Source organism: Punica granatum, chromosome 5, assembly GCF_007655135.1.
Source record: "Punica granatum isolate Tunisia-2019 chromosome 5, ASM765513v2, whole genome shotgun sequence".
Taxonomy (NCBI): domain Eukaryota; kingdom Viridiplantae; phylum Streptophyta; class Magnoliopsida; order Myrtales; family Lythraceae; genus Punica; species Punica granatum.
The window spans coordinates 29,869,246-29,892,682 of NC_045131.1; the positions used below are offsets into that span (position 1 = coordinate 29,869,246).

Here is a 23,437-nt window from a genome sequence, read left to right on the forward strand (position 1 = left end):
GGGGCAGTCTCCCACGTCACAATGTTATTGTTTAGTGAGAAAAAAATTGTAAATGAAAATCGAGAAGTTATAAGACAACGTACACATATTTCCCCTTGATTGATGATCTTCTTATAAGTTCTAATTCCCTTACAAAATATGTTTCCTTTCTTGTGCAAGTCGGATTCACTATCATCCTGAGACAGAATCTCGGAACAACATGGGCAGGAACATATACAATGACAGATTATGAGAAGCAAAAACACGAGAGCAATGGCGATGTGTCCCATAGATATCTAGCTATACTCCTCAAAAACGTAACTTGTTAGGGCACATCAACAACCTGTGCTATACATAATCCACCAACTTAAATGTCCATAAATAACACGTGATATAGAAGCATTGTACTATTGGTTACTCTGATAAGTAATGTCGATACTGCCTGGCAGTATGAGCTCGAAAATGGAGGTGGACTCCACGTATATGATTGTTTTTTTTTTTTGGATTACAAGGAAGGTACATTGATTTAAAACAATGAAATAGAAATCATAATTTTAATAGTTAATAAAAGAATATGGATAATCCTACAACGAATATCAAACTTAAATCTTTTAGTTAGGTGAAAGTTAGTATGCGTCATTGCGTTATACCTCTTTTATTATATATGTGGTCTTTCCATCGATCTAACATGGGCAATATCTTGCTTATATACAACATTTAGGGAAATACTATCATCCAGTTAATGAACAACTCATGGGCTCTTTTCGTCGTCCATTAACATGAGAATGTCTTGTATGTAATATCATATGTCAATGTGTTACAAGATTCAATGAAAGAATTTATTTATTTTTAAATAATATCATATTGCAAATTTATAACCATTTATATCAATGTATTTAGTACTTATTGATTTGTGATTGATGTGATATGGTAGATCCTTTATGTACAAAACTCTCTCTCTCTCTTTTTCTTTCGGGTTAATTACACCGATGATCAAAAAAATTTCATGAATATTTTAAATTGATCCAAAATATTTTTTTGGTAACTTGTTGGTACAAAAAGTTTCAAAACTGTTTCAATATAATACATTCCGTCAATTGCCTCTGACGCCGTGAACATTTTGCTGACGTAGTGCGTCCTATGTGTCACTTTTGTTACGTGGAACCAATTGGAGTGCGCTACGTCATTTAAGAGAAAATAAAATTTGAAAAAGTCCAATAAAAATACAAAAAATAATAAAAAAATAGTAAAAATTTAGAAAAAAAATAAAAAAATATTTTTTAAAAAACTTTTAAAAATAATTTAAAATTTAAAATAATTTTTATTATATTTAATTTAAAATTTAAAATTATTTTAATATTAAATTTTAAATTATTTTTAAAAACATTTAAAAATAATAAAAAATTATTTTCAATATTTTAAATATTTTAAAAATAATTTTAAATTTTTTTCTAAATTTTTACTCTCTTTTTTATATATTTTTTGTATTTTTATTGGACTTTTTCAAATTTTATTTTTTTTTAAATAACGTGGCGTACTGTGATTGGTTCCATATAATAAAAGTGACACATAGGACGCGCCACGTCAGCAAAATGTTAACGATTGTCGTTTTGAAACCGTTTATTCCGATCGCGATCTTCCTATAGTATTTCACTATCAATCCACGTATAAAACTATCTCCGTCAGCAAAATACTCATATCCAATGTATGGTTTTACGTAATATGGTATATTGGCGATGCATTATACAATTAATCAAGTCAGTGGACTTAATTAAAATTGCATATGTTCATCAAAAAAGAATTTAAATTGCATACGTGGCGACAAAGCATTCAACCACCTTGGCCAACCTCTGCACGCGACTACAATTATTGTCGGCGGTCACCTTAATTTCCACGCATGACTATGACATGTATTTTCAAAACTCACCTCGACCTTAACATTTATTCTTATATTGATTCCATGTCCTTTTCTTTTTGTCCTTCCAATTACATCGAAAGTTGATAATTCTAATAGGAGAAAACGAATGGAGATAAAACAAGAAGTATAATCCCTCTAATAAGAATTGAACCCGATACTCTTTGATATCGGTTTTCTATTTTCTTAATTGCGATCCATATCATGTTCAATAAGGCACCCATCATAGGCAATTATTCATTATATATTGACATGTTTTTTTGTGTATGGGTCGAAGCAAGTCTTCACTCTTGTAATGATTTGCTCTGGCCAAAACGGAGTACGCAGAAGAATTGTTGCCACTTTCGGATCTGTAAGGGTGTCGTGCACAAATCAAATGTGTGCGTGGCCACTAATAGAAAACACTTACAAGTTATAAGGAAACTTTTCTTTTCTGTTCTTTTTCTTTTTCTGGAATAACGTCAGTCTCTCAATAAAGGAGAAAAAAATCATTGCTTAATTGGGCTCATATGGTATTCCCTGCAAGCAAACATATGACTGGAGTGCAAGCAAGAGAAAATTAAAGTTTGTTATATTTATTTTTAGGACATGGATGTAGAAATCCGAAAAAGAAAGAAAGAAAGGAATTATAGTTTTGGTTGGCTTTATATTTACTGTAAATATCTTGTGATTATATTGATAGAAAAAAATTCTTATGATTAGGGCCAAATATATAGACGAACAAGTGAATATTAATTTCAGTAAATAAACTAAGAATACTTGTATATCACGGAAAACAACAAGAAATTATAGTTCCGTTAGTGTGTGCATGACTATTGAATTTCTCAGCTAGATCAAGCCATTTGTGCTTAAAGAAAATCTTATATCATTAATTAGATAAAACTAGATATAATATATAATGGCTAGTATACTTTACCGGGTTTCACCATGTGTCATGCTTCATTAAATTTCATCATGTGTCATTTTTGACTTCTACAAGTTCCACCACATGTCATGTTCAGCTTCTCTACACTCTTTAATATGAAAGTAAATTTCGTGCAATATAGGAATAAATATACTTTATATATTCAAGTTATTAAAATTACTTCCATTTTGTAACTGCAAAAAAATATATCTATTTTCCAATTTTCAATTTAACAAGTAAAATGATGTTTACTAAAATATCTACAAAATTTTAAAAACTTCTACGCCAATATTAAATATTAAATGAACCTAAAAATAAGAAAAATAATATAGTAAATTGATCTAATAATTATCCATAGAGAAAAATTAATCCAAGTATATGTGCAATTTAGAAATAAATATATCTTTTCAAATTCAATTAATTAAAATTATCTTATTCTTTAAATTTTTGATTCTACAAATGCTTAATTATATCCTTGAAATTGTAATTGGATTTTTTTCAATTTAAAAAGGATGTTGAACTATTTTTTGTAAAACTTTCCATATAAGTAATTACTTACATAATTAAAATTGTACGGAGGTTTTGAATATTTAAAAGCTATACATGTTCTATGTGATGTAAAAGAATTTTTTATTTAAAAGTTCATAAAATGAATGGAATAATTTAGTTTATATTTTTATTCAATTTATTTGAAGTTGAAATATTTAAATTCTATGTATGATTTATTATTATTATAGAAAAGATGTAAATCCAATTATATTCCACAATTTTGATATTGAAAATAAAACTTTTTTAGAAACTAAAGGTTTTTATTAATTATGTTAACTTTAATTAAAATAATTTTACTAATAAATTAATATTTTTTAAGTGAATACTGTACTTTTTTTTATGTATCTAAAGTATTTACTAGAGCAAATCTAATACGATGAATTTAGCATTTTCTGCTCATCGTTATTTTGACTATTATTAAAGAGTTCTTAGTTGTATAATTATAAACTAGTTAATGTTTTCAAAGACTATATGATAAAATATAAAATTTCGGTTATGATTAATAATTATGTGCAACACACCGGTGAAATGATTAGAAATTATTTACAAAACACAAAGTTAGTCAGATAAATTGTGCTAATAACAAAACACGACTCTGGACATATATATTTTGACTCCTGAACTTATGCAAGTATATTGTGCTAAAGAAAGACCAATTCACCTATAGCAAAGGGGCCTAGGACGACTCCAAAAATGACCTCGGATGACTCAAAAAATGGTTGCCCTAGGTCTCCGGACCCAAATGAAAGGGTCGCCTGAGGTTAAGTTGGAATAGACTTGGCAACCCATTTTGAAAAGGGTCACCATAGATCCGACCTAAGGCGACCCACCGAGATGGGCCGGGAGAAAATAGTTCAGCAAAGGCGTACTGGAGCCGATTCACACTTGGGTTGGCAAAGCCACGGCTTGACTAACCCAAAATTTTTGGGTCGGCCAAGGCGTACCCGGGCCGACCCAGATTTAGGTCGGCAAAGCCACAGTTTGGCTGATCCAAAATTTTTTTGTCAACAAAGACTTGTCTTGTCCTATGTATAGGCATAATACATATGTATAGCTTGTCCACTTACAACAGGTAGCTTGTTATCAGTTTATGAGACTTATCCAATCACTTTCTAGCAACAAGCTAATAGCTTGTTATCAGTATATGAGAATGCAAATTAGCATTTAGATTCTATCGATAAGTAGTCACCTAAATTGCAATATGGAAAAGTATAATTACACATAAATCAAATTGGGAACCTGAATAATTATGCTCAAAGTCATTGCATAATAATTTAGGAATCCTATACTCACAAGACCCGACAAAGCCAAATACATATGAAACAAATTTACACTTGTTATGCAGCGACTTCAGCTTGAATTGCTTCTTCAGGTAGTTCTTTTTCTTTTCGAATTTTCTTCTTCACGCCGTTCTTGTCCCTTGTCTCAGAAACTTTGAAACTAGCACAAGTTCTCCTTCAATGGTTGTTCTTCCTCTTCTCTTCTCTATAGATAAATTCTCAAGAACATGCATTTAAGAATTACCACAACTCCCCATCAACAATAAATTAGAATTTAAGAGGCTCCGGAGAAATCTTGAATTAACTCTTTGCAGGATACAGGAGATTAAGCCAGTCAATGGAGTGCATAATTAAATGAATCAACCGTGGATGAAATTAGAAATGGAAATGTGAGCCTTGGCCATGAAACAGCGTGGGACATTCACTTATTTGATTCCCTACAAGCATCCAATTGCATTCAATCAAAACAAAGTAATGAACTGCTGCAGCAACTAAAACCACATTGAATCCAAGAACGTCTATCTTGATATAAACAGGACGAACCTTCTCTTCCTTCTTCTTCTTCTCCAAGTATTCTACTGTCTCGACCTTGTTATCCGGCTGAGATTGCACACAAAGGTCTAAAAACACCAAAGTCAGTGAAACCTCGCCTCAAGCGATCAAGTTAGAGTTCATAGCTCCATTCAAGCTCGAAATTGGGTGATAAATTATATCATAATCTGAAACTGCAGTACACAGATTGCTAAAGGTACATCGACATGACTTATGAACTGATCCAATTATCCCCAAGAACCCAGTCTCGAAAAATGTTGTCGACGCACTTCACTAAATTCACCAGAAAAGTTTTTACCAAATAATAGTCCTATTGTAGAAAAAGGTTGAAATTGAAGCTACAACAGCAAACCCTAAATTCAGAAAATATAGTAATTTGAAAATTTGAAGAAAAATTATGAAGCAACAGACCACCTAAAGCCATAAAATATAGCAATTTGAAAATTTGAAGAAAAATTAGTGAAGCAACAGACCACCTAAAGCATCCTGAACAACCCTTTAAGTACACAGTTTCCATGATGGGGATGACAAGAAGGGCTATCACGAAGAGCGCGAGGCCTAGGTTGATCCTCAAGTAGGCATCGAACTTGTGGAAGTAGAGAGGAGGAGGCAAATGAGGGTGACTAACATGTAGACGACGCCAAGAGAGCTCATGGAGGAGCTAATGTCGAGCCGCTGCTATGCTAATTGAGGAGGAAGACAAGCTGAGCTCATGGACATCAGTCAATTGAGGTCGGCAGGCTTGAGAAACTGATAGGGAAACACAATGTCTAGGTAGAACTGGAGGCTGAGACGAGGAACCCAGTGGCAGAGGAGCTTGAACCGAGAAGGAGGAAGATGTGTTGGAGGCGACTGAGACGCGGAGCTTTGGTGAGCTACGAAAGCATAGACAAAGACAGAGAAAGATAGAGACGCACATAAACAGAGGGAGAAAGACATATAGAGCAGCACACTCATATTACTTCAAAATATAAATTCTCAAATTCTAAATTTTCAAATTTTCAAATTTTCGTTTGGAGCCTAAAGTCAATCTAGGGCGACCTTTTCTTTTGGATCGCGAAAAAACATACATAGGGTGACGCATATGTAAGGGTCAGCATGGGGGTTGTTTGTCTGACCCAAAATTTGGGTTGACTTAAGGATTTGTAGGTTGAATCATGTATGGGTCGTCCTAGACCATGCTTGGTCAACCTAAAAATTGGATCACAGAAAACCAGACTAGGACAACCCATTTGTAAGAGTCGATAAAGGCTCGCCTATGACGACCATTTTGGTTGACGTTAAGCAGAGAGGCAGGTAAAGCCTCACCTGAGGTGACCATTTTTTTGGGTTAGAATAGACCTTATCTAGGACGACTAACTTGTAACGATCTTAATTATCGGGTTGCAAAAATTCATACCCATGACGACTATTTTCTATGGGTCGGCATAGGCTGGCCTACGAATACCATTTTTGTCGACCCATCAGAAAGGGTCGGCCAAAGCTTTGTCTTAGGCTACCTAATATTTTGGGTTGCCCTAGACTCATTGCAGAGGACTTTTGGCGACTTATTTTGATGGGTCGGTAAAAAAGGTCACTAAAAGTCCTTTTTGTTGTTGCGTAATAAAGAAAAACATAGAGAAGATATATACCAATTTTTTAATTTCAATGTACCTCGTATGGCCAGTTAACCGTGTATTATTGCTAAAGTAATTTATCGATCACCCTGTTGGTGCTTGGGAAGTCGTGCCACAGAGGATACGGTCTCCAGACGAGAATCTATTCAACAACCCCTCGAGTTGTGGAACTGAGAAGAAAGCGCCTAGCATTCTGACTTTCGAGATGATTGTAGGTAGGAGCCGGGAATTCCTATGAACTCAAATGCGTTGATATAAAATAAAGGATTTTACTAATTCAAATATGGAAGAAGAATTTTTTTCAATTACAAGATAGATCCATGAACCTAGTACACCGAAATAGAAATATTAAATATATAATAAATAAGCACGGATGATTTCACTGGGTATCGAACTTGGAACCTTTTAGTCACCAGGTAAGAAATGTACTATTGCGCTATACTTTCTCTTGATAATATGAAAGAAGAATTTTATTGATGAAAATGAGAGTACAAGAGTGCAAGAATGTAAAGATAGAAGAGTAGTAGAAATTTGTGAGTTTTGTGTATGTGATGGCTGCACTACTATTGCCGCGTCTTCCTTCCCATCTTTCCATCTGACAAGGCGTTATGAGCTTAATTTACTCATTTATTTTACTTTTCATTTCAGCTCCAAGTTTTTTTTCCTTTTTTCTGATTTAGCTCAAGACTTTTAATCCTCTATTGGGCTTGAATTTTGAAATAATCGGCCTTCAAGCATGAGCTCATCTATGAACCAATTGCCTCCTCTTCTCATATATACAGTATTGTGTTCGCATCGCTCCGGCACGTAGGAGCCCTTTAAGCAAGAAGCTAGCACATAACTATTTGCACAGAAAATGCAATAGAATATTGCATGGAACAATTAGAGAAATTAGAGAGAATGTAATGAGCATATATATTCAGGACAATGGAAGAGAATACAACATATACATACATCTACATTTATATGGATCCAGAGATTAGTTGGGCCTCGTCCATTGCTTTTGTATTTATTTATCAGAAAAAAAATTGAGTATTCAGTCGCAATGGACAATCAAAGTAAGTGATTACACAATCTTCCGTTACAGGTAAAACATCAGAAAATGAACAATTGATGGAAACAAATCTCCCTTTGTTTGGAAATAGCTGATTTTCACTGAAATTGTTCATCAATATCTGCTCTTTTTTTTTTTTTTTTCAAATTTCTGCGAATTTCCCTATTTCATAAAACTTATAGGAAATGAAATATATTTGCTTCACATGCATGCATTAGACGAGCTGCCTTTTCCATTATTGGTGTATGCATATACACATTAACTAGGTAAATTTTAATCAACAAGAAAACCGGGTAGGTAGGTTAACACACACACACACACCAACTGGGTAAATTTCTCTACTTACCATCTTTTGTTTTTTGTTTTTGTTTTTTTTTAATTTGCTGATTTGTACCGAATTTGACAGAATAAATATAAAAAGTCGTTGTAACCGAAAAAAATAAAATAGAATAAAAAGTCGCTCCTTTGTGGATAGACTGCCTTGTAATATTGCTACTTATATTCACCCAATTACGTATCACTAATTTTTAATTTAATTTCCAAATATCACGCTATGAGACCATGTTTGATACTTTGCTATGTAACGTTTACACATAGCGATTCTATTTCATCCAGTTTCCAGTATTGTTTCATTCCAAAAATGCTGAAAGGAATTACTAGATTCCATTATTATTATTCAGTAGATTACGGTTTTCCTTTAAACTCAATTAATAAATCTGTCCCCACTTTTTTTCCTTTAAATCCATAATTATCGTAGCGAAGTCTAACTTGGTGGTGTGGAATTCAGAAATATGATCTAAAACTTGAATTTTTATCATTTCGTCAAAAGAATTTACAAGTGAAGAATTCCAGTTACATTCAATCCCATTTAAGCATGCATTGCCACAATGTCATGTCATATGTCATTCAATAGCTAGGAATTAATAGACATGGGACTATTGCAATGCAAGATCGCCTCGTGTATCAAGCTCTCAGAGACAGAGATGGAGCTAAAAGAGCTCGTGACCGAAGGACCAGCTTTAGGATGAGCTGAGCTCTTTGTTGTTCGACCCTTCTTGGTATCACCTCGGCCCATAATCCAGTACAGCGGCCTCAGGATATTCAAGTTCTTAAAGAAGAATGCAAGTGCTCTCGTTGGTTGTCTGCTCACCAAACACGACGGCATGGACTTCGACTCGCGCTCGTGCTTGCTTCCTGAGGTGAAGGGCTTAGGTGAATGTGGTTCGGACTTGGGGCTCAGGTGTTCTTTCGCCCCCATGATTGACGGGTTGGAGAAGCAAGGGTGGATGATTCCATCATCAGAGAGCTCATTTGCAGAAATAACCGAGACCGGAGATAGCGACGTGGTAAAATAGAACTCAAATACCTGAGAGCCGGAATTCATCCTCTCGATGAATCTCATAGGGAGTGGAAGTCTGGGGACCATCTCAATGAAGGATCCTTCTTCCGGTACATCACCAGAGTCTACAAGGGAGATGTCGGGCCACCGGAAGGTCCGGAAGGAAATGTTGTCAATAACCTGACCAGCTTCTTCAATTTGGACGTTCCGATCCATTGCTGGCACGTATGTGCATGATAAATGTTAGTACAAATCATTAACGTGAATATTATAAACAAAATGCAATGAAATGTCAAAATGATGACTTGATGATAACAATACATAATCAAAGTGTCGAGTGCATGATGAGTTCGCAGATTTCAAGAAGACACAATGACTTTAAACAAACATTTCATTCACTTTCTGTCATCTTACGATCGAGGGGATACTAATGAATAATAATTCTTCATAAATAGCAGATAAATAAAATGTAAAAGGAGCAGTAATAAACAAAAAAGATGACTCATTGAAACAATATATAGGAAGACAAACGAAACGTTAAGCTATATATATATATATATATATATATACACATACTTACATTGCTCCAAAGGAGAGATGCTTCTCTTTGCTTGTTAATTTCTCGTCAAATATAATTTAATTTTGATAACACGGAACAAAAATTGGGAGGATTCAGAGAGATTTTCTTTTCCTATGAATTTCAGGATAATACATTACAGTGTCGGGCAGTGTATATATATATATATATAGAAAAGAGAAATATATATATATATATATATAGAAAAGAGAAATTTATGGAAATGATGTACATATAGAAATATACATTATGTAAATACAGCCCTTTCACCTTACCTTTGATTACGGAATATATGCATTGACAATTGTCAAGTTTCTTTTATTTGTGTATGTGCATCCTTGACTTTCTACATCCCCTTGAAAAATCACGATTATGGCTTTCCAAAAATGCAAATCTAAGAAAAATCTTTCTTGTTAATATTTGGAAAGTACATATATTTTGGTGCGAAAACATTGGCAATCCCCACCGTGAAATTGCTCAAATTGGGCCATCAATGGCCATCGCAACCTCGAGTAAAATGGTTAGATCGGTCAGAAAAAAATAAAACTATCTTATGATTAGGGTCAAATCGAAGAACAAGCCGAGATTAATTTCACTTATTAAAGTCATGATACTTGTATCTTTAGAAAAACAGAAAGGAATTAAAGTTCCGTTATAGTGTGCATGCCTAGTGAAATTCTCAGCTTTATCAAACTAGTTATATGTGCTCAGAAAATATTATATCATTAATTAGATAAAATGAGCCACCTGCACGCTACTCAGAATTGTTATTTGTAACGAAAATTTGTTTATTCTATTATACATAATCTTTAAAAATTTTAATTGGTGTATACTTATAAAATTAACTCTTTGATAATCATCAAAATAACGAGAATGAACATAAAATATTAAATTCGTCATATTAGATTTGCTCTGTTAAACACTGTATTTACATAAAAAAAATACGTTATTCACTTAAAAAGCATTAGCTATGTATATTTTATAAACAAAATTAGTAGAATCAAATTAACAAAAATATTTAATTAAAATTAAGATAATTAGTGCGAAGAGACCTTTTGATTTCTAAAAAAATTTCTATTTTCAATATCTAAATTGTATAATATATTTGGATTACATCTTTTATACAATAATAAATCATTCATAGAATTTAGATATTCCAACTTTAAATTAAATATGATAAAAATAAAAACTAAGTTTATTCAATTCAATTTGTGAAATTTAAATGAAAATTTCTTTTAACATCATTTTTAGTTTCTAAATGTATTTAACATTAACATAAAAAAAATCTACGCGATGTTTAATTTTCAGTGATAATTTTCCTCTTTTGTTACAATATAATCTGTTGCATGTCTCAAGAAGTCTCGAACGGAAGCCGATTGATGACCTTGACTTGTGCGACTGCTGGGCTTAATTCTCTTGGGTCTCCAAATTATTGGGCTCGGCTGTTTCTTCTAGGTTAACCGTATCCTTTTTGAGTCGAAAGCCTTGTGGTGGACCTGATACTTTTTTTTTTCTTTTTCCTCCAAGCTCGACTTTTTTTTTTTATTGGTGTGTCTTAGTATTTGGAAGTCTATTGGACCCCGACTAATCTAGTTCGTGCCGCGTCAATCCACTAAAGGATAAAATTCTCTCAGTATAGATTTTTTCCATCATAAAACTCGAATCTAAAATCTTGCTTAAAAAGGATAAACGTCAAACCACTTGAATTATCCATGTTGATTCAGGTGGATTTTTTTTTTCGTTGAGCCTTGTGTTGATGCTCAAATGCCAAACATGTAACAATCTTTCTATCCATTGATAGGAGAAAACAACTAAGACCACAAAAAAGAGCCTCTATCGCTGATTGATCAAAGACACTGATCTCAAATCAAGTGTTTTCGATTTTTCATAATTCCACTTTTACACCTTCAATGTGTTGAAACAATTTTTTTATTCACCCTGTAAGTGTAAGATGTATTTACATCGTTTTTACACTATAATATATCTACGCATATGGCCAAAAAAAGAATATCTACATTTATTCTGACTCATTTAATGTAATTAGACTATTTTCATCCACATGTATAGAGACTAAAAATTTTTAGCTCTACTCTTTCAATATATCTTGAAAATTTTAATCAATATATATAATTTGTCAGTCATTTATGTTCCTCATTGATATTTTTCTTAATCATACTTATTATTGATAAATTAGTCAATATTTCATATAAATGCATTCAGAACAACTATTTAAATAAGAAACTACAAATATCTATATGCATGCCATACTTCCACTCTTTTTCTTTCCATTTCCTTCTTTAAAATCCAATTTTAATTGAATAAGATAAATAATTCTCGCATCTTTCTAACAGGAGAGTTTGTGAACTGTCGTATATCCAATACACTTCCCTATACATATAAAAAGCTACTTTCGATAGTTTTTTTTTATCATTTTATATTTGTTTATACATATCATTTGCTCCTGTCATATTTTGATTTATTTTCATTATTAATCGTAAGTTTTAATTAAACATAAAGTCTAATATCTGAACTATAAACAAATTCAAAAAGTGCTACGAAACTTAATATCATTTCAAGAATGAAAAATATATACACTTTTTTGTATTTATGTAATAACTAATACTATTATATAAGAATTATGTGAAATAATGAATCAAATTACGTAATCTTCACGTGCAATGTATGTTATTGTTTTACTTCTAAATAATAAAAGCTCGTATTATGATATATATATATATATTTATTTATATGAGTAAATTATATTTAAAAAACGAATTCTGTAAATGAACCTTCTCTTCTATTTTTAGTAAATTTCCTAAATACATTGAAATTCTTCACGGGGAAGGGTCATTAAATCAATTCATGAATGGTAGGAATTAGTATGAGGAAGCTATACCGGCTGTAGATGAGATCTTGTCCTCATGAAATGGATAGGGAACTTTGTTGGACAAATTCACAAATAATTTAGCTATGTTTGAATTTACGTACCTGACCTCTGCCTTGACTAAGTGGTCAACTTTATCCCATCCCATTGAAAAGGAACATTCCTCCTAGCTAGTAATGGAGGAGTGGTTTCCAAGGAATAAATGAAGAAAGTGAAAAGACTATGCTTTGGTACCCCAATATATCACCAACACAAGAGTAATAATGAAGTAACATCGACATCGGTTGAGCAAAAAAGTAATATCAACATCGAACAATAGCATTGCTCATCATCGAAATTGCTTAAGTGATAAATCCGGGTCATTTTTTTATTCAAAGAGCGGATATATGACAGGGGAATGGACATAAGAAAATCTGAACAATTTTCTTTTATCTAGTTCGATACCGTTTTGGTGAAAAAGAATTTCATTCATTTAAGGATAAATAGAGTTGGGACCAAATCAATAAACTTATATAATTGTTAAATTGTACCGATACCCTTAACGATTCGGCGAAATGAGGATACGCGGAGTCAAACACGAGTTGCGCTTAAGGACTTGGCGAATCTGCCCGATTTTCTTTGTTGACATTGAAATGGAGAGCGGATTTAACAAGAAACAGCAATGAAATCTTTGCAAATTAAAACAAAAGTGATATGCTAAGCTGCTGTATTCAATTTTGACTTTTACATTATGGTACAGTATTCACAATGAAACTATGAAATAATAAAATTCACTAATCCGAAGGAATCACATTAATTATTGTTTTTTTTTCATTTATTATTATTGAGCTGGCCACCATATATGACTACGTTCCCAGCGTTACGGTTCACCATCGCTGCAGCTATTCAACCTCCTGAATTTCTCTTTTCACATGGACCTCCGGAAATTCTGGAGAATGAATTCAATTAAATTATACATGCATTCGCATTGCATTTGTGTATATCTTTTTTCTCTTCGGTAGAGCGTTTGCATATATCTTTGTTTATATATGATTCATCACAAAAACATTTCTATCTAAGAAATTACAAGCCCTCCCCCACACGCTTCGTACGTGAAGGGAATTTTGCTTTCACACATTTCTATGTAAATCCAAGTCCAGGGATTGATTATTTAGCTCTTTTTTTTTTCTTTTTTTTCTTTTTTGGAAATTAACTTGAGAGCAAAACCAGACAGGTAAACAACAATAAAGGGTAAAGTGTTAAGACAAAACATGTTTATTTTTAGTTCCTTGAAGTAGGCGAATAAATTGGTAATGAGATTATTGATGTGAAACATTAGAAAAAAAACTGAAACAATATCAAGTTTCTTTCGTAATATCATAAGACATGAAATGTAGGGGCTAAAAAACATAAAATTCATTGATGTTATTTGCCTAAAAACGTCATTAAATATGCATGTTCTTCTCTGTGTGTACTAATTAAGAGGATGATGTTAGTTATTCAACCAAAAGAAAAAAAGGATGTTAACTAGATATGTCATTCAAGTGAAAGAAACTAACAATGAAAGAGCTTGTTATACGAGGAAATTGATTATGTTCTAATCTTTCTTGGAGGGGGCATATAGACTATATCAACATGAAATCAAATCTCATTCTTATCTAACGCGAAATGGAACATATGAACAAGTTGAACACCGAAATGATCACCAGCACTTGAAGTTTGCTGTAAACATATATATCTGTCTTGCTTCCCTTACTGTTGCTCGTATCGATCAAAAACGGCATTTGCAGTTTCACTTCCGGGATCCGAGAGGGAGGTGGCTGAGCTGTTAGGGTTGGGGTGAGCTCCACCTATGATGGAAGAGATGGCAGCTGCAAGAGCAGCGGTGAAGTTCGGGTCAGCAGCTATGGCGGCTGTGGCTGCACTCAATACCGTGTCTGCTGCCACTGGCGGCACTGGCTGTGATGGCTGAGCTTGGTGGTGGTCGGACATTAATTGGAGGCCTGAAAATTGGGATTGATTGTTGTAAATTAGGGTTTCTTGGCCAGGGAAGGGAAACTGGAGATGGGGTGTTTGGGCTGTTTGGAGGTTTGGAGAGTGAGTGAGATCTAAAGTGACACTGGGAAATGGAGCTGAAGCTGAAATGGTGGCCATGCTTGATGTGCAAGGAAGAATCGCTCTTCCTAGAAAATTTGGGTTCACGAAATTGCCACTGTCTGAGCTTGACATTGATCTCGAAAGCAACATGCTTGCGGCTGCTGTCGTGGCTGATGCCATGGACATGGCAGCAGGTGGGAGCGGATGGTTGTGATGGCCCTCATAGGTCGTTGTCAGGATTGATCGATCTTCTTGGCAACGCTGGACCTTCAAATTTTCCATAAATCACATGTTAAGTTAAGCACGTATCCTCTATCTTCTATTATAAGTAAAGTGAAAGCATTTTCAGAAGCATGACAGAAAGTACACTCTTTTTTCCTTCTTGGAATAAATTTTACTTTTTTTTTTAACTCTTAGTTTTAAATAACTATAAAATAAGTTTCAATTTGATCCAATAAAATTCAAATGGTGCAAAATTGCTTATGGATCCTAAAGTAAAACTCTAACTATAAAATAAGTTTCAATTTGACCCAACAAAATTGAAATGATGTAAAATTGGTTATGGATCCTAAAGTAACTGCAACTATAGAAACTACAATGATCGTGTAATACGAGCATAATTTTGTTCGAATTTCTTCCATAATATATGACAAATTTACTCTGTGCATGCATGGATTACCCTCTAGTTATACTTGTAAAATAAAATTCCACTGAATATCATGCACTGCAATAGAAAAAGTAATGATGAAAATTCCATAACGTACTTGTTTGCGGACGGGACAGCCAGCTGACATAGTACACCGGTAATATGCTCGTGGACATGGATTTCCTTTAGCCATCTTTTGCCCGTATTTCCGCCATTGACATCCATCGTTAATCTATATATATACGCAATCATAACAAATGTCAGCGTAAAAAGAACCTCGACTCTATATGTATTATATGAGAGAGACATCATGTATTCTCCTTTAACAAGAAATTTGTCACTCTGATATATATTGGAACAGCTTTTACCAGAACGCATGTTATACATACCATGGAAGCTTCTGATATCGCTCGAACTGAAACACGGGTCTTTCTCATGGTCACATCTGCCGAAGGTTGATCTACAGTGGTTCCATTACTCAATCTTGCATTCTTATTAGGCTTGCAATCCTGTGCTTCGAAATCGATGGGGCTACCACTTCTTTTCCCGTCTGGGTAACCATCAAGTGACTTATGAGAGGGTGCACTTGATTCCATGATGTTATTGCAAGGCGACTGAGACTCACCACGGATTTTCTTGTCTGTCAACAAATTGCCGGCTATGTCCTGAGCCCGAGGAGCTATAGAGTCTCCTGAGTCGAGCAAATTTTTCAGTGCAATTGCTTCACTTTTCTTCTTTTCAAGCAACTTTCGTTCAACATTATTCTGTCAGTTAAAATATGATGTAAACATTAACAATGATCAAGTGCCGTAAAACTTAAAACATTACTGAAACTCTTGAAATAATTCAATTCGATCTTGGTGGCAAATACATAATTCTTATGCATGAGTTTTGGTATCGCTGAGAATCATTTCTGATCTATTGAGAAATATTACCTCATGTTGAGCCGCTGTGGGACCGAGATTATTTTGTTGCGGCTGCATCAAGGTCGCAAGGTGGGCCTGCAAGGCATTGTAGCTGTTACAAGCTTGCACTAGCATTTCCTTCAATCTACGATTCTCCAAATTCATTAGCTGAAGCTCCGCATGAAGGTGCCCAAGCTGCAGGAAACACAAGATCATACTCGAATCAGCTCAGATATATAGAAATATTTTGCGAGGAACACGAATACACACATCAAGTATATCGAGTCTAACTAAACAAATACAGCAATCAAATCAAAATATTGATATCAGATATCGAAAAAAATCTCACTAAGATTAGATCTATTAATGCAAAATAAATATCTAGCTACATATATTTGTCTAACTGTAAGAGGGAAAGTTATATATACCTCGTTCCTCCCCAGTTTATCTGCCACATCCGATAAAGATCTACCTTCGTCTGATGATTTCTCGCTTCTCGAATCGCTAACTAATCGCAAACCAGTCTACACGAACATTGGAAAGAATATATACGATCAATGTCAAATGGTTCTACTGACTAGAAATTATCAATCATCAACAAGAAGAATGGAAGACTGTATAAAATTCAAAATCTAAAACCGGCTCACATTTACATCCGATTCATGGGAGCTGGTTTCCTTCTCGATTGGGAACCTTGCCCCTGCATCGCCGCGGGGTGTAACCTTACGCTCATCAGAGAAGAAGTCCAGTTCATTGACAACCACTCGATCTTCTTCGTTATTTGACGGACTGCCAGCCCCAAAAGACATCGGCTTATTAGTATCGGACGTACAATTGAACCCACGTCCCCGAAAAGGATCTGGGTCTAAAATTGCAGTAGGAGTTCCGAAAGGTGGTATTAGCAAGGGTGAGACCCACCCTTTGGCCATAGAGGGTAATGAGAACAAGAGCTTATATTTGTAAAGGAGATGAAGAAGAAATGAGACACTGAGAGAGAGAGAGAGAGAGAGAGAGAGAGACGGTGGGAGGGTTTATGAAGTCCTTTTTGACAAGAGCAATCTCTATGTCTATTATAAGGGAAGGTTGAGGGTGGACCAAATTCTTTAGGAGATTTTGTTTCAAATTAATTAATTCATTTCATATGTATATATGTGAGGAAAAATGAAGGGACCTTTGATTCTTAACGTTTTGCGTCAGGTGGTGCGTCAGGGTGCCAACTGGCAGTGCGGCCCACGTTCATCTCCTTTGAGGTTTGTCGGGTCAACTATTCGGGTTCCTCTAAGTATACCCGATGGCCCATTATTTATATTCCTTTCTACTTGCTTGCTTCATCTTCTCTACTTAAAAAAGAACCCAAAAATCGATAGATTAAATTACTGTCAGAAGGATACTTTATTTGCATTGTAATTTTTTTTTATGATAAATGAGGATGCATTAAAATTATTTCGCGTTAAAGTATATCTTCGAGTATATAATAATTTCAATCACTACAAATTAAAACTACGTCGTGATCACACTAAAAAACTAATAAATACTCGCTTTTTATAAGATCACATTTATAGTAGTTTTTATTATATATTCTACAATACAGTAAAGCGACAGTATTATATACTAGTTCATATTAAGATAATCTCATACGCTTTCTTGGCTAAAAAAACATTCATATATGACCAATTACAAGATCTACGCTTCAAAAACGACTCTTGGTTTGAACATACAACTGATTTTGAACATCAGTTTCTGAATGACTATTTAAGAAATGTTGTCGTACCGTGCCCACACTTCGAGAGATGTGACGGACCGGACGATGTCATGTTTTATCTATATTAGGTTCTTGAATTCGGGTCCGACCGACCCGTTTTGGAGCGGGTAGCGGGCTACCGGAGGGGCTCGAAGTCGGTCTGCCCTTTATTGTCAACATTGCGTCAAGAAAGAAAGGGTTTGACTTGGACCCGTTCGAAAATGGGAGGAAACTCATTCACCGCCCCGATAAGGACGGCGGGTTCCACGTGTGGGAAAAGGACAGTTTTGTGCAGAAAGTCAATGATCTTGACCGACATCACGTCTCAACTCAGCCATCGGCTACCGGCTACCGGCTACCGGCTGTGTTAACCGGCTCAGACCCCCCCAAGTTGGCCCGACCACCGCTACTTTAGCCGCCACGTCTGAGATTCGCCGTGAACCTTGTTGACTGCTTACTGGTCGGACCGAGTCACCTGGTTTGACTTTTTTTTAGCTTTATCCTGTTCATCCCAACTTTTTTTAATATTAACATATTTATTTATCCGGTGATAAGTATTTTTTTAAAAAAGAAAATTATCGTATGATTTTCGTCCAATACGCTGGATCGATCACAACAAACAAAACTGCAAAATATCGCTGAAGAATCCACAATGACAGATATTTAGCATGAGGGCGACTATCTAGCTGTGATTTCCTCTTTTTTTTTATCGAATTGTAGATATTTGAGATCATTCGATCATTAAACATGTCATTGGTACATACAGTGGCAATACTAAATTCCCTTTTTTGACAAGAAAATTTTAAAATTAATAATATGTATAAGAAGACTTGAACTTGAACATCGCAAGTAAAGTCTAACCTAATGGTAAGTCACCAATCATTTTCTTTGATAAAGGATATATTTTCAACCGGGCAAAATTACAATTAAAATGTTGGTATTATTTGAATAATGAGTCATTTTATTATTATATATAAAAGAAACCTTTGAATTTGATTCCATTAATTACCAGGGAAAAAAAAGTTTGGATATATATATATATATATGGTTTGCTTTCTCAATCAAAATTCGGCTACCTACGTTTTCCAATTCTTTCCCATTTCTCCATTTGCTTGATTTTTTTCCTATTCTCCACCACACAAGTCATGTTTTGCTTAATTACTACGATACAGTTGGTCCACTTGCTGAAATAACCATAGAGATGGCACATCGGCCTAGGCTCTCTGCTGTTAGGTGATATCATTTGAGTCTTCATATTTTGTTTTTGTATTGTTTAATTTTCTTTTGAGCACTTGCCGCATTTATTCATAGAAAAAAAAATGTGTAGATTTAGCACCAGGGACGGAGCCAGGAACTTTCTTTTTTGGTGGAGGAGGGAAGGTCTAAAACTATACCAAGATTTATATGAAATTATACGGTGTATGAGTAAATGATACCAAAAAAGGGAAATTTTTATTAGTCAAAAATTGATTTTTTTTACCGAAAAATATTGCATAAAGTTTAGAAATTCGATGCTTTTGAAATTTCTAAAGTATAAAATTAAAACACAAAATATTTCCTTCTTTCAGTAGAGATAAGTTAAATATTTTTTACTTATTCTAGGGTCCTTTAAGAAAATCAGGAGGCAAAATCAAAATGATAAAATATCTATTTGGGGAAGGTTTGGAAAGGTAATTTTTATAGGGCAAAAATCTTGACCTTCATAACTTTTACATATGTATTCTTAAAATTTGAGAATCTCAACGGGGGCAACTGCCCCCTAGCTTCAATGTGCCACCGTCCCTGTTTAGCACTACAGGCTTGCGGTGTCCCAATTGAAAAACCATCGAGATATAAATTTTATATATTTTCTGTCGTCTAGTTTCGTGAAAATTCCTATGTCAATGAATGAATTATATTCTATATTCAATGAAAAATGGTACATAAATGAAAAATGGCTCATTTAATTAAAGTATTCATGAATCATTTTGTGAAAGAACAATATATAGGACCCGGGGCATGTTGACCCAACTAGGCTATTGCAACCAGGATATGGTCTCGTCACCGCTACCATCCCTCACCATTGGCAAGTTGATGAAACAACCCCATCGAACAGAATAGACATGCTGAATCGTCGAAGTCCCGTTAATCGCCTTTTGTCCCAACCAAGCTTCCAACCCCAAACAACACTCAATCACAAAACTGAATTTATGTTGACCTGAGGAGGGCTACAACCGGCTGTGACGGAATTATGTGGCCAAACATGATAGAGCTGGCGTTGGGCTCAACCGAGGGTCACTAGTGGTGGTATATGTCAATATCACACACACAAAATTGGGCAGGACTCAGCACAAGGGGGGAAGTACTATTATCCTAGAATATTGGAGAACAAAATACGCAAAACAAACGGACTATCACTTTCTTCATTTTGATCGCCTTTGACTTAGGTAAAGGGATATCTCAACTACTACATGCAGGACTCTGAAAAAGACCAAAAAACAATTGGTCATAAAATCGTGTGTATTCAGTTCACACTATATATAATGACTAGATGAGATTCCTTTTGGAAAATAGATTTGTGGGTCGTGTATGTACATCCGGAAAACTAATTAATGGAATAAAGCGGGATTGAGAGATGATGGAGGGAAAGGCGAGGAAGATTTATATATATATATATATATATATATATATATATTTGGCCGATCGGGTGATTTTCTTCCCACTGAAGAAGAAAGAATAAAATCCAAATTTCTCGAATCCCTCCGTTCAAATGAATGCTAACCTAAAGCGAAATTTAATATATTTTTGCTTTTGATATGAACAGCTATAATATATATGCATTCACGCACTAGCCCTCAAAGCCTCTGAGATTGCTTTTAGGCAATCTACAAAATTAGGTATTGACTTTTTAATATTCTTCGTGCGGATACAAATTGCCTGAAATTTAGGAGTTACATTAGAAATTTTTTTAATTTTTATTCTGTTTTCTTTAAAAAAAAAAGATTTGGCCATATCATATTATATGGAGATTGTCATTAAGGGGCTAAAGTTGTTAATATATGTGAGGAGGATTTCAGGACTTTCTTTGCTATTTTTATTCTTTTTTTTTTAGATTACGAGGAATTCTTATATGTTAATTAATAGAATGTGAATATATATGTACATACTAGAAATTATGGTTCGATACCAATCGGCATCATATCAATGACTTTCTCAATTGAGTAGGAAAAGAAAGGGACAAAGAAGAAAACATCATGGACTAATCTCGCTCTGTTCATGTGTCTTGAGCCCTGTATGAAGGCTAAGTGGTTGATAAAGTCACATTTGATTCTTGTTCGAAGGTTGTTCACTCCGATTTTCTTTTTCTCGTTCTGGAAGCATATCAGCTTAACAGTATAGGTTAGTCGATCTGGGCCGCATCCCGTTTATTCTTTTTTTTGCCCCCTCTTTTTCTGGTTTAAAAGGAGGGCTGATGGCTTGCTGGTTAGAATGCGTGTAATAACAAGTTTATTTAAGAACCTATGATAAAACTCTTATAAGATCTCATAATCAACAACATAATATCAAAAATTATACATTAAATCATATAAAAATATGAGAAAACTATACATTTGGCCCTCTATATTTGAATTTTTTTTTATTTTAGTCATTTTTCTATTTTTCTATTGTTTTAAATACTATACATTTGAATACTTTTCTGCTTTAATCATTTTCCTTTTATTTATTTATTTTGGTTTGTTTTCATCTAGTCTCTTTGTTTACTTTTTTGTTTTCGGCCTTTTATCAAATTTCTTATTAGAGAAGATTTTAACTTTGATCCTTAACATTTTAAAATTATTCTTTTACCCTAATTCATTTTTGGTTGAATTTTTTTCCTTATACTTCCACCCTTCAAATTCTCATAAAAATGCCCACGCAATATTTTGAAATTTATAAAAAAAAATTATTATTTGAAATCCAAAAATAAAATAAAATCTATCAAAATATATTTTGCAAGGGATGATGGTAAATTGAGAGGGAGAGAGGCGGCGGTAGCCGGTAGGGGATGAAATCGCACTACCACCCTAGGGGAGGTCACCTTAAGCTTATACTTCCATCTACGATTACACTTTCAACATCATTTCCTGCATAAAGGTTTACCATGTCCTTGCAGAGTGTGTCACTATCAAGCTCATAAGTGTGGTTTGTGGTTATCAAAACACAATCGCCTTTATTTTTCCCTTTCTTTACTCGCAAATTTGAGTACCGATTCTCTTAACACAAATTGCCATTGCCCCTACCAAGATTGTTTGTGACCTAAACACTTATTCCTGCACATTCTCTTGAGTTGATTCACGGTTTTTGTTTTATTATTTTGATAGATTTTGTTTTATTTTTGAAATTAAAACAATAACTCTTTTAAATTTAAAAATACCGTGGGGGTATTTTAGGAGATTCTAGGGGTAAAAATATAAGAAATAAAACTTTTAATATTAAGAAAAATTGAACAAAATAAAAAATTTATGATAAAAAATAAATTTAAAAGATTAAGAACCAAAGTTAAAATCTTCTCTAATAAAAAATCTAATAAAAGGATGAAAATAGAAAAGTAATTAAAGGTATTGGATGAAAATGAATCATGAAAAAGAAAAAGGGTTGAAGCAGAAAAATAATTAAAGGTATATGATCTAAACTATAAAAAAATTAGAAAAAATGAGGAAAATAGAAAAGTATTCAAATCTAAAGAACCAAATGCATAGTTTTCCCTAAAAAAGATATATAAAATTCATCATCTCATGAATCTATGATCATATGCATATCAAATATTACCCCTATCTTCGTTCCACAAATGGGAAAAAATGAAAAAAAAAGAGAAAAAAGAGACTGCAATTACCAACTTGGATTTATTAGAAAATCTACGTTATAAGAGTTTTAATTACCCTTTATGGGCTGACCCAGCTCAACTGAATTGGTTAGAGATCTATTGAGCTTTCAAATATCATAGTGCACACTGAAAAAAAAAAGAGGTTGTGATTAGGAAAAATTTCCCAACTCGCCAATGAGAATGGACTAACTTTAATCTATAAAGAGGGGGAAATTAAAAAAAAAATAAAAAGAGAGATTGCGATTATGAAAAACTTCCCAACTCGCACTCATAAGGATGGACTATTAAAAATAAATCAGAGAAGTTCAATGGCAATATTATCCACTAGACATTGTTCTTTCTCTTTTCTCATGCCTCAATCTCTTCTAACTTTACTCTTTTCTCTCTCAACTTCTCAATCTCACATTCTATAATATTATTTTTGTTTCTTTTTCAAATTTTATCTTAAACTGTTAATTTTTAATTTTCTCACTATTGATTTTTTTATTCGTTCAGATCAATTCATCCATCTACTGAACGTATTAGGGAAAATCATCACAGTTATCGCTTGATACGTATGGATATAATCTAGTATACG

General features: G+C 33.9%; 1 protein-coding gene and 1 long non-coding RNA gene across 3 annotated transcripts; both read right to left on the bottom strand.

Annotated features, from left to right (window-relative positions):
* Positions 1-4,527: 4,527 nt before the first annotated feature.
* Positions 4,528-6,134, bottom strand: LOC116207038. The gene is made up of 2 exons (XR_004156846.1): positions 5,171-6,134; positions 4,528-5,064 (listed from the first exon to the last, which is right to left on the bottom strand). It is a non-coding gene; the product is annotated as an uncharacterized LOC116207038 (long non-coding RNA).
* An 8,012-nt stretch (positions 6,135-14,146) lies between these two features.
* LOC116206827 (probable WRKY transcription factor 31) lies at positions 14,147-17,322 on the bottom strand. 2 transcript variants are annotated; one of them, XM_031539641.1, is made up of 7 exons: positions 16,924-17,322; positions 16,705-16,800; positions 16,307-16,471; positions 15,997-16,135; positions 15,761-15,921; positions 15,490-15,603; positions 14,147-14,992 (listed from the first exon to the last, which is right to left on the bottom strand). In XM_031539641.1, the coding sequence occupies exons 1-7, from the start codon at positions 17,203-17,205 to the stop codon at positions 14,381-14,383; spliced, it is 1,569 nt and encodes a 522-aa protein (XP_031395501.1). In that variant the 5' UTR covers positions 17,206-17,322; the 3' UTR covers positions 14,147-14,380. The 2 variants fall into 2 exon arrangements, with proteins under 2 accessions (XP_031395501.1, XP_031395500.1); XM_031539640.1 differs by having other exon boundaries at positions 15,761-16,135.
* Between the last annotated feature and the right edge of the window lie 6,115 nt (positions 17,323-23,437).

Bases quoted from the DNA above. Each gene is read 5' to 3' on its own strand.
- LOC116206827 (XM_031539640.1), bottom strand. From the start codon at position 17,205: ATGGCCAAAGGGTGGGTCTCACCCTTGCTAATACCACCTTTCGGAACT. The intron at 15,604-15,760 runs GTATGTATAACA...GTATATATATAG, and splicing joins CGATATCAGAAGCTTCCATG to ATTAACGATGGATGTCAATG. The intron at 14,993-15,489 runs GTACGTTATGGA...GAAAATTTGAAG, and splicing joins GCTGTCCCGTCCGCAAACAA to GTCCAGCGTTGCCAAGAAGA.